The sequence below is a fragment of the Prunus avium genome, chromosome 1, assembly GCF_965620075.1.
Source record: "Prunus avium chromosome 1, drPruAviu1.hap1.1, whole genome shotgun sequence".
In the NCBI taxonomy this organism is placed as follows: Eukaryota; Viridiplantae; Streptophyta; class Magnoliopsida; order Rosales; family Rosaceae; genus Prunus; species Prunus avium.
In genome coordinates this window covers 3,864,872-3,876,721 of record NC_142284.1, presented here as the reverse complement: position 1 = coordinate 3,876,721, position 11,850 = coordinate 3,864,872, and the positions used below count along the sequence as shown (strand labels likewise).

The window sequence follows — 11,850 nt, the reverse complement described above, 5'->3', positions numbered from 1 at the left end:
CAAGATCGCTTTTGATTGTTAGAAATCTTTTTTAACCATTCTAGAGGTACTGCCAAACAAGCCACTCATATATGGTAATTTTTGAATTGCGATAACTCCCCTCACAAGCATAACATGCGTGGATAGTTCTGGATGAAAAATTAAAGTGGGACCCAAATGGGTGTTGTAATACATCAATCGTCAATTGATATTTGCTGTCCTAAGCATCCAATGCTCACGTATATTTTATACTCTTTATCTTAGGGACAGAGGGGCAATTCTGTCCAAGAAAGTCAGTTTCATTCAATTTTAATCTAATTTGCTGGGAAAATTGGACGCCAAAAATTGACTCCCTTTGTCATTTTTACATTTCAAAATCCGCCATGAAAGTACCTCCTTCAAATTTCTCGGCAGAACCCTAACAAAAGCCCACCCACAACCACAACCGCAACCTTCCATGCTCAACCTCCACAACCACACTGTCTTCCCACTCAAACCCATTTCATTTCTCTTGAAAAAATGGGCTCTCTCATCCCAATTCTTGACCTCAATAACCTCCCAGAATCAACCGCAGGCTCAACCCCAACCAACACCACCACCATCGCCATGAAAGTCCCAAAAATCGAACCCAAGCTCGAACCTTTCGACGAGCCACTCGATACCCAACTGCCCCAACTACCCCAAGAACCCTTCGTTCCCACTCCTACCCCCAACTCTTTCGCTAATTCCCAATTGACCCCTTTCTCCGACCCCAACCACACCCCTCTATCTGAATCCTCCACCGTACCCTCAGACCAAGACAATGTGTACTCGGAGTTCCATCGGATTTCCGAGCTTTTTCGAACAGCTTTTGCAAAAGGGCTCCAGCGTTTCGGTGACGTCGACGTTTTGGACCCGGATTCGCGAGCAATTGTCCCAGTTTCTCAAGAACAACAGCTCCAAGAGGTTGTCGTTGCGCGAAGAAAATACCCCCAGCGGTCCTCTGAGCTCGTCCGGGTCACCGATCTCAACGTCGAGGACCAGCGCTACTTCCGAGACGTAGTGCGAAAAACCCGAATGCTATACGATTCGATTCGCATTCTGTCAGTGGCGGAAGAGGAGAAGAGGGCCCCGGGGCTCGGGAGACGAGCCCGAGGCGATTTGCGAGCCGCTTCGGTGCTCAGGGATCGTGGGTTGTGGCTCAATCGCGACAAAAGGATCGTTGGTTCGATTCCTGGGGTCTATGTTGGCGATATCTTCTTTTTTCGGATGGAGTTGTGTGTGGTTGGATTACATGGCCAAGTCCAAGCTGGGATTGACTATCTTCCGGCGAGCCAGAGCTCGAACCACGAGCCAATTGCAACCAGCATTATCGTTTCGGGTGGCTATGAAGATGATGAGGATGCGGGTGATGTGATTATCTACACTGGTCATGGAGGGCAGGACAAGTTTAATAGGCAATGTGCTCATCAGAAGCTGGAAGGTGGGAATTTGGCATTGGAGAGAAGCATGCATTATGGGATTGAAGTGAGAGTTATCAGAGGGATCAAATGTCAAGGCAGTGTTTCAAGTAAGCTTTATGTCTATGATGGCTTGTATAGAATTTTTGATTGTTGGTTTGATGTGGGCAAGTCTGGCTTTGGTGTTTATAAGTATAAGATTTTGAGAATGGAAGGGCAAGGAGAGATGGGTAGCGCCGTCCTTAAGTTTGCCGAGAGTCTTAGGACTAGGCCCTTGTCTGTGAGGCAGTCGGGTTATCTTAGTTTGGATATCTCTAATAAGAAGGAGAAAGTTCCAGTTTTCCTTTTCAATGACATTGATTCTGACCAGGATCCCTTGTACTATGATTATCTTGTGACAACTGTGTTTCCAACGCAAGTATTTCATCAGTCCGGGCAGGGGACTGGGTGCGATTGTGTTGACGGTTGTTCTGGTAATTGCTTTTGTGCTATGAAAAATGGAGGCGAGTTTGCTTATGATCAGAATGGGTTTCTATTAAGAGGCAAGCCTGTGGTTTTTGAATGTGGGACCTTCTGCCGTTGCCCCCCACGCTGTCAGAATCGTGTCACACAAAAAGGGTTGAGAAATAGACTGGAAGTGTTTAGATCAAGGGAAACAGGTTGGGGAGTTAGGTCCTTGGACTTGATACATGCTGGTGCCTTTATATGTGAGTATACAGGGGTTATTCTCACTAGAGAAATGGCTCAAGTTTTTGCAATGAATGGTGATAGCTTGGTTTATCCACACCGGTTTTCTGATAGATGGACAGAGTGGGGAGATTTATCTCAGATATATCCTGATTATGTACGTCCATCTTATCCTTCAATCCCACCATTGGATTTTGCAATGGATGTATCGAAAATGAGAAATGTTGCTTGTTACATGAGCCACAGTTCCACTCCAAATGTGCTGGTGCAATTTATACTGTATGATCACAATAATCTAATGTTTCCTCATATTATGCTATTTGCAATGGAGAACATCCCTCCCATGAGAGAGCTGAGCCTTGACTATGGGGTGGCTGATGAATGGACGGGGAAACTTGCTATCTGTAACTAAATAATTTTGATGGCGTGATGCTTTTTGGATCATGCAAACAGTTACCGGAATATGAGATACTGAGGTAAATCCAAATTCTTTCTCAGGCAAATTATTTATTTATTTTGGTTTTGTGTTGCATCAGATCAGCTGGCCTTGTTTCCCTTCTAATTGCTGAGAATCTTAAGCAGTGAGTTTCTCTTTTCCTGTGATTTTCTGTAGCTCTAGTTCAAACTTCAATGCCACCTTAGCACCTATTTATAGCCTGCTAGGTGTGTGATTCCTTGTGCAATGATGTACTCTAGTAATCATATGGTGAAGCATATCCGGAGGAAGGGGCCTTTAAGATTCTCTGTGATGGAGGTGATTTGTCTTGTTACAGATAGTAGCTAGTCATGCTAATCTATGTACTTAGGATTCACCTTTTCCATTTGTGCCTCTTTGGATCAAGACTGTTTCATTCATTTCCATTGTAGGTACTATCATGGGCCATGATACTGCCTACAAATTATAATCATGGAATTTTGTTGTTAAGTTTTATAATTTTCTAAGATCGTATGTTCATCTAAAGATAAATGATTGAGGGACAAAAGTTGCTCAATCTCTTTATCTGTTTCATGGTTGTGTCTTGTATGTGTCTGGAGTAGTACTTTTAAATTTGTTGCATTAGAAATAGGTGTTTGGATTGCTGTTGTTAATCTAGTTATTTGCTATGAGATATAGAGGATATCATAGTCACCTGCAGCGAGAAAATAAAAGTAATAAGGAGTAAAAGGGGACATGAATGCTGTTTAAAATCAGCAATTAGAATAGTTTGTCACCTCACAATTAGTTTGACTCCTGCAATATGACACCGAGTATCCAGAAATTTTCCATTTCTGTTCATGACCCCTAAGAAAAAAAAAATTCAATACCTCTTGCAATGGAAAGGGATTTGACCCCTTGACCTAGCCTAATCCTAACCCATCTCCCAACCCTTTCTCCCAATATTGCTCTACGTCAACAAGTTTCAGCTAGAACTTTTGTTGAATTTACATATAATGATTTCTTAACATTGTGCAGGGGCGGGCCTGTGTTAGTTTTCGCTATTCTGGGGTTGTATGTTTATGTTAGCAGGGGAAGATTGAAAGATTTTTTATAGTGGAGCATAGTAGCCAGTTCCCAATAAATAAAATCTTATCGATGAATTTTTTTGGTTACACTTATACAATTTTAAATTTGAACTTCCTACATGATTTCTCATTCTACAACGAAAGTATTTGCTTTTCAGTCCTGAAAAATGATACTCCCTGTTGTATGTTCAAACACATTAAAACAAAAATCCAACCCCTAAATTATATATTTTTTTTCAATACGAAATAACAGTGATGCTATTTTTAGATTTTTTTTCCTTGTTAGGGGTATAAATATTTAGTGCTTCTAGCAGGAGCGATTTCGTCATAGAGTCATATGCCCCATTGCTTGTAAGTGGAGTCATCCTTTGAGTCTGCATGCCATTATATTGCTAATGAGCGCAGCTAGAACAATATAGAGCATGCATCGTAATTGCACCTTTGGGTTCTGAAACAGTACGTGTTTGTATTTGAGATCTGCCAGTTATAGGAATAGTTGTTATTTGAAGCAGTTATAGGAGTAACCTTTAAAGACGATGCTTTTGTTGGCAAAAGCTACAACTACGTAATTGTGATCTCTTTATTTTATTTTATTTTAAAAAAAAAAATTATAGAAAAATTAATACTTACTATTGATGAAAGGGAAGTACAATCAAAGTCCACAAAATATATGACCCTTTACCTACCATAAAGAGAAACTTATATCACAATAACCGCCAACCCACCCAACCCAACAAAGATAACAGGACCTACCAAACTTCTACCAAAATAAGACACTGCAATTCCCAATCCCTTTAAAGGAGAAAGAACGGGTAGCCTCTAAATGCAGATGAAACTGAAGCCCAAAGTGAGGCCTAATGTCTAGCCTTGTCGCACATACTTTTAATCTATTATCCAGCGACTAGGAGAAAGATGCTATTTGATTTGTTTAGTGTTTCTAGTATTTCTTGAAGGGGACTTTAGTACAGGGAACGTTAAAGAGATTTGTGTGGAATAGATACGTGAAAGTCAGATGAAGCGAAAATGTAGTGGTCTACCTATGGAGTGTGGTTGACTCTAATAAAGGGCAATAATTTGAGTTACTGCAGTAAACATGAGACACCCCAATTTTATATTTTTTCCCTAGGAAAAATTCCTGGAATTGATTGATGGGAAAGTAATGTAAAGACATACAGTAGTACCCTGATTTCACTTCAACTGACGCATTCATTAATCACCAAAGTAAATAGATTAAAAGTATTAGAAGCATTAGATTATGAGTAGATAACAAAGTAAGTTTTACCTATGGAACTAGTTCTTGTGTTTTAAAGAAAAAACTGCAAGGCAAATACGCAAAGTTTTTTGCAGGACCTGTTTTGTACCTACAGCCTAGTTGTTGTGTGTATGGGGTGTTTGGAGGTTATTTACTTAAGTTGTACAAAATAAATGCTAGGGCTACAACTAAATGTCAACTTACTATCGTGTATGTTGATTTGGGAAAGGATACGCCCAAAAAATAACTTGTGAGAATCTTTGGCAAATATTTTTGGCAGCTACGAATGGACCAATTAGTATTCAGTTTCTTTCATGAATGCTATATGCTAATTTAATCTATGTGTTTATATATAAAAGGAACTTCTTTAAAAAGGCGTCCACATTTTAAGAAACATGTGGACTTCCTTTGTTTGGGTGACTCTGCAATTAATGTTTAATGATTCAAACCGTCTATTTCTTACAATATTTGTTCAATGGATCATCCTTGGAAAAAGTTTGGCAAATAGGAAACCATTTTAGTCATCAAAGTATGATCAAATAAGTTAACGAGCACAATGTTTCCGATAAGATTGAAATGATGACTATGATAATCAAATGACTAATGATTTCTGATTTGTGTAATATTTTGCAGAGACAAAATTGGTAGGTTTTCTTTCATCATATACTAGTTGAACATATAATTCTTTCGTCATTGAAATTCTTGGTAGCTTCTCTGTACATGAAAGTGAAAACACATTTGTTCTCTATTTCTTGCCCTTATCATATCAACTAGATAAAAAAACACGTTTGTTCTCTGCACTGACTCTGTAGCTTCAGACAACATCTTGTCATCTTAATTGCTTAACCAAAATATTAAAACCTTTTTTAAAAGGCTTGTTTTTTATCTTTCAGGTATGGTAGAAAATAAGGAATCCATGTTGGAATCATGTTTCTGTGTGACAAAGTCGCTACTATTAAAATTAAATTCTGTAAAAGTTCATTGCAAATTGACTAGAATAAGCAATAATTTATTTTCAATTTGAAATTCATGTTGTTTATTAAAGGTGTATTTCTTTCCTTTATTTTCTTTAAAACCAATTCATTTTTTAGGTTTGTAAAGCTAGAAATTCGTTTTACTTCTGCAAGTGAAGATTCAAAATGCATTTTAAGATAACATTCAGTTGGCCACTTTGCAGAAAGTGCCCAATGTATTCAAGCTCTGCCAGGCTGTATTACCACAAACCTGTTTCATGCACTTGCCTGCACATGTGAACACACACACGCCACACGTGAGTGCGCACACACATAACTTGTTCCAGGTGTATATTTCTATTAAAATTTTAAGTTGGTTCATTAACTATAGCTAAAACGAGCGAGTCATGAAAATATTTGCATTTAGAGTAATGAAAATCTTTGCATTTAGAAAAGGGAAGTTTTAAAGTTAATTGAATAAAAGAAGCAGCTTGCTTCCCCAGGGGGAGTATGAGCCTTCTCTATTGTTTATATCTGCAGTTGTATATTATTTGCTTTATATAATTTCGACCAAAACTTTGCAAATGGAAAGGCAATTCTCACTGGCCAAAAGTACGATGCAATAAATATTCTATTGTCCAGTTATTAGTTCCCTGTTCTTTATAATCGTAATTCAGTTCATTAGATTTCTGTTTATGATACATAGCGCAGACTTGAAAGCTTAATCAGCCTTTCACTGTTGTGATCTGAAGCCATTAGTAGGTCATCTGGTCAATATTATTTTCTGTTTCATTGTATGTAGGTGTGTACATGGAAAAAGATTGTGAAACTGTGGTTATCAGACTATGATTGGATATGTTTGGTTATTGTTGCAATTGCATTTATAATATTAGATAACCAATAATCATTCTAGCTCACTAATTTTGTTATCTTATTTTGCAGATGGCATTCGGACTACATAGCTCTGTAGTTTTCTTAGATGGCTTCTGAATTCTGTAGTCCATGAATTTTTCCTCAAAAGTAGATGCTGAAAATGTAAATTTTGCTATCAGATTATCCAAAAGCATTGACTTGGCTCATGTACATGTCAAATTGAAGTCACGAGGTGTAGAAAAAAGAAAAGAAACGGGAAAATGAACTGGAATTGAGAACTCGCTGACCGAGCCACAAATGCTGCTGTGATGATTTGCTCTGACATTTTAGGCATTTTTCTGTTTCCTGGACTAAGCTTCATACGTGCAATTCCACTGCAAGTTGCAGTCTGCAACTGATGGTAGTTGCCATTAGGTTTGTTAAGCTTGTAAGCACAACTGTAGTAATCTTCTGTACTTGTAGCTTTGTATATATAATGATCCAAATGGCAAAAGTTTGTACAGGAATTGTATAATTAGTGCTTCCACATATGTTTGAATAGAGTCCATTTGTTTGGTGCCTTGGATAATTCATTTGTAGTGGATGATGATTGAGTAAGGGTTTCAGGTAACTTAAAATCAAGGATAAACTACCGCACTCCTGAATGATCTCTACTTGAATATAACTGGCATGTGAGCAAATTCTGGGCCATAGTGGTGCCTAAAACTTCCATGCTGAGGGATCATTTGTTTAAAAACTTTTATATGACTATGGAACTTGCTGCTTCCATGAACAAGACATACGTTTCATTTGGAGTCTCATCTTGCACTTTCCGGCAGGTGAAAGCTTGTCAACTATGAAGTTGAAGTAGGTTTGCCCCATGTCATAAAAGATAAACCTCACAGAACGGCAGTGAGCAATTTGATGCGTGAAGGGTAACCTTAAGGACCATTAGTGTCACATAAAAACCTCAAGGATGAAAAGCGATAATTTTGCACACCTCAAGGACCATTTGTGATAAAAAGCTTTAAATTAATAATCCAATTTTACATTTCAATAGAAAAGTAATAGCAATGTGAGTTAAACCTAAGACCTGATGAATATTGATGTTAGACAAAGCGACCAGTCTAGAGAGAAAGGTGCTGAAACTAACTTTGATTGTTTCCTACTTAAAGGAAAACAATGATATAAGCAAAACGATAAACTAAAAGGGTGAGAAAAGCAAGTTACCCAACAGCAAATAAACAAGGCATTAACTTTAACATTACTCCAACTGAGACAGGCCAAGGAACATATTACATATTCGTATATTATGCAGAGAGCTTTTGAGTACTGCATCCGCATAAGAATGGCTATGATTGCAAGTACAATTTTTCTTTTGGTAAGATTTTGTGTGGTCATATATAAAACTTTTTTAAAAATATATAATCAAAGTTGTAATATACACATTTGCAGACAACTCGGTCTCCAAATTCTGGTATAATGTGAGCAATAATTTGTGAAGGACATGGCTCATGCTTGAGATGCGAGTGTTCCATTTTTTTCTAGTTCACGTAGTCTTGCTCTCTCCATCTTCCTTTTACGCCACTCTTCCAAGGCTGCAGGACATTATGCAAATTGCTAAAATCTAGTTCATAATAAATACAAAAAAATAGCATCTAAACAAGTAATAGGAACTCAAAACCTTGCTATTTCCGGACCTCAAATAGAGGTCACAGCTAGTGAAAATATGGGAAGCAAATGCATAAAAAGGCTAAATGTATCTTTCTTGCATGTACTAATACTAGAAGTTGGAAAAATAATTTGACGAAAATTTTCATGAAACTCCACATTCATTTTGTAGGCTACTTAAATTCACACAAGAAACAAGAAATGATGAATCCATCTTCTCTAGCATCAATTGAGTGAAGAATGTTTGATGAGTGCTCTGAAAGATTATGGTTAACATCTAACTTAAAATGCGAGCAATTATCTGATTTCATGAAGAACAAGTAACTGACACAGTCGCACAGGTAGCAGGCAGCATGCTTCTAGACAAACACATGATAGACACATCTAAGGTCAGATTCAGAACGGTTCACAATATCATCAATTGTTTTTACGTAGAGAGGAATATGCAATATCACATCAAAAAAATACCACCATGGAAAGGTGAGTATTATGAGAGATTCCGTAACCAGAGAGTTCCATTTCATAAATCTCCTGATAAAGATATAATTCACCCAAAAACATTTCTGTTTTGGGTTCTCAGAGAGACTGAGATGCTTATAATGCAGACACAGGGATAGAGAATGCACATATCCAATTTAAAGCATGAGCTGGAAACACAAATGCTCTAAAGGCTAGTACTAGAATACAGCTTCCAGCAGGAAGAGTCATTATATGACCCCAAACAGGAAAAACAGCTGTTTGACAAAAAAAGCAGATATGTAGAGGAAAAATGACAGATTTTCACCTTTGAAGCTGGTAGCATCATTAACAGAACGCATATCTTTCAATCTTTTAGAAAGGTCACCTGCAACGGTTTGCTTTGTGTCTTTCTCTTGAACTGTTTCTGGTTTTGCATATGCTTCTTGTTGGATTTCCTTCACCTGAAGAGGGAAGAAAATTTAATGAAAATCAAATTGTACCCCAACCATGAACTTTTACAAGGTTAACTATCGAAAAATTCCAAAAGTAAAAAGTTACAAATAACTCAAAATGGAAAGTGCACATTCAAATCAGAGAAGCAAGCAGTTTAAAACGATATGGGTTCGGCTTTTACATGGGGCACTCACCACTTTATTTAAACTAGCAATAGAAGGAATTTTTCACTAGAATTATAATTAGTGAATAGCAATTATAACACTGATGCCATACTTACTCTTTTTATCAGTTCCAAGGGTCTCATAGCATGACGAATTTCTTCAGATTCTCGAACATATCTAAGTGTGGCTGCAGTTGGAAGTATAACAGTCTGTTCCAGTCAATCTGAATGTTCAATGCTCATAAAGTAATGCATATATACAGGGAAGATTAAAGAACCCAATTAAAGTCAAGAATATATCATAATAAAGCATATGAAGTATCCCACATGAAGAACAGAAACCTTTCACAATTTCATGATTCGAGTACATATAACTTATTAGAATGAATGCATCAAAGTTTAACTATCACCATGTTTTCTTAAATGAAAACTGCAGTCCTGGTATTGTAATGCCTCATGGAAGAAATGTCTTAAACAATCCCCACGTTGGACCATTTTTCCATTAGAATTAACTCATTATTTCCATCAAGGTAAATCCCATGCGTTTATAGTCAGATGAATCTTGTCCAAACATGTTCTCAGCTTCTGCTGATCATCCAGTCCTAAACTTAGGGTCACAGAAGCTAAGAAAAACTTAGAAAGAAAATCTGCAATGAGTAAGACGTCAGTCCTAAACTAGGACCATATTAATTTTGAGTCCAAAAGCTTATCTGCCTTCCAGTTGTATGAATCCAAGAGAGCTTAATTGATTTTGAGTTGAATGCTGAGCTCTATTGAGTCCTTTTGCCAGCCAGTTACGAGACTTGATTGGTGAAAACCACGTGGACAAATCCCACAGCATGATAGAATGGTAAAGTAATATGGTCCTATTAGCCAAGTGGTACCTCTCCTCTTTTGATAAGGGGAAGTTCGTAGGTTGAGCTTTTGATGAATTAGGTAGTTGAACGCTAAGGGATCTGGAAGGTTTAGGGAAAGGGACTACTGAAGTATATTTAAAGAACTTATGATCCATGGAAGCCAAGACAAGCACATGAATATGAAGCTAAAGATAATACTATAGATGAGAGCTAAATGCATCATATGAAATATATTTTGAGTAATTTACAAAATTTCTCTAACCAAAAGTTAATCTCAGGGTAACCAATCAAGAGATAGCAAACAAATCCAAGGTTTCACTAATCTAAACAGGGTATTAACTCTTCTCCAAGAAAAACTTAAAAATGGAATGAGATTATGTGGTTCTGAATTTCATTTCCACAATAAAATTTCACGGCTGTTCAATAATCTCCATTTGGGGTTTGGATATTAAGTACATGGAACTTAAGTAACAGAATTAATGGGTTTGAAATATCAGCTAGCAAATATCATATTTTACTTATTGATTTAACTTTTGAAATTGAAGCTGGTCCAAGTCCAAACTAGGAAGAAAACCTCATAAAGTTAACATTTAAGGGTTCAATCAAATATATTCAAATCCCAAAACCCAATTCTAAGGAGGACTTCCTAATTAATTTAGAAAAGATGATAAATTCTGATTTTGAATTAAATAGAAGCCCTCAATCACAAAACTTTTAAGCCTAAAAATCCTAATTTAAAAGCATATGCTTAAACCTTACAACATTAGCATCTTCATATGTCTAGTTTTTGTTCCAGTCACTTATCTATCATAAAGCTGTGCAACAGGATCATAATACCATTAAACCCCACATTAACCTTCCAAATTCCCCAACCCCAAACGAAATGGGTCTCCAATCCAATCAACAACAAGAAGAAAATAATGGGTCAGCAAGAAAAACCCACAACTCGTCATTAATCTAATCCCCCAAATTTTTTTTAAAAAGTCAGGAAATTTAGATGATGGGTCAGCATGCTTTGCAAAGATACAGAATACCCATGTGACAACTTGTTCTTCATTTGCAGAAACATCAGAGCTCCTTCACGATAAACGAAAAATAAGACCGAGAGAAAGAGAGAAAGAGACCTGAATTGAGGTGAGAGGTGGACAATTTGGAGCGAGAAGAAGCAGAGGAGAGAAAGCCCTGAAGCAATAGAAGAGCTGTGATCACGTTCAGCAAACACATCATTATGGTCGCGCTCCTGAACGTTAATCTTGGCCTCCATGATTGCTGTCCCTCCATTGCTTTCTTCTTCTTCTTGTGGTTGTTTCGGTAATAATTTTGCTATTGTAGCCGTGAGTTTGGTATAAATTAGCAGCAAAGAAGGACTGATCCCAACCCCGTCGTCCCCGGCATAACTACGACTCCAAATGTGTCTTTTACACCTTTCACTTTCACTTTCACTTGAATTCTGCTCTCAAGTCAACGGATCCGGATGCTTCGTTTTGATTTTCTCTTCACTAATCTGCTTTATTTTTTTCTTCATACGCCACATCATTCAAATTTAATCATAACAAAGAAAATCATAGTAGAGAATACGGAT

At 37.3% G+C, this 11,850-nt stretch overlaps 2 protein-coding genes across 3 annotated transcripts; one reads left to right on the top strand and one right to left on the bottom strand.

Moving 5' to 3' along the window:
• The first annotated feature begins 266 nt into the window (after positions 1–266).
• LOC110765817 (histone-lysine N-methyltransferase family member SUVH9) lies at positions 267–7,254 on the top strand. Of its 2 annotated transcripts, XM_021969056.2 has the most exons (3): positions 267–2,581; positions 2,719–2,859; positions 6,756–7,254. In XM_021969056.2, exon 1 carries the CDS (start codon positions 499–501, stop codon positions 2,515–2,517), a length of 2,019 nt encoding a protein of 672 aa, XP_021824748.1. In that variant the 5' UTR covers positions 267–498; the 3' UTR covers positions 2,518–2,581; positions 2,719–2,859; positions 6,756–7,254. The 2 variants fall into 2 exon arrangements, with proteins under 2 accessions (XP_021824748.1, XP_021824746.1); XM_021969054.2 differs by lacking the exon at positions 2,719–2,859 and having other exon boundaries at positions 268–2,581.
• Positions 7,255–7,891: 637 nt separating this feature from the next.
• On the bottom strand, positions 7,892–11,781 carry LOC110765813 (uncharacterized). The gene is made up of 4 exons (XM_021969051.2): positions 11,393–11,781; positions 9,529–9,599; positions 9,121–9,256; positions 7,892–8,263 (listed from the first exon to the last, which is right to left on the bottom strand). The coding sequence occupies exons 1-4, from the start codon at positions 11,547–11,549 to the stop codon at positions 8,178–8,180; spliced, it is 450 nt and encodes a 149-aa protein (XP_021824743.1). The 5' UTR covers positions 11,550–11,781; the 3' UTR covers positions 7,892–8,177.
• Between the last annotated feature and the right edge of the window lie 69 nt (positions 11,782–11,850).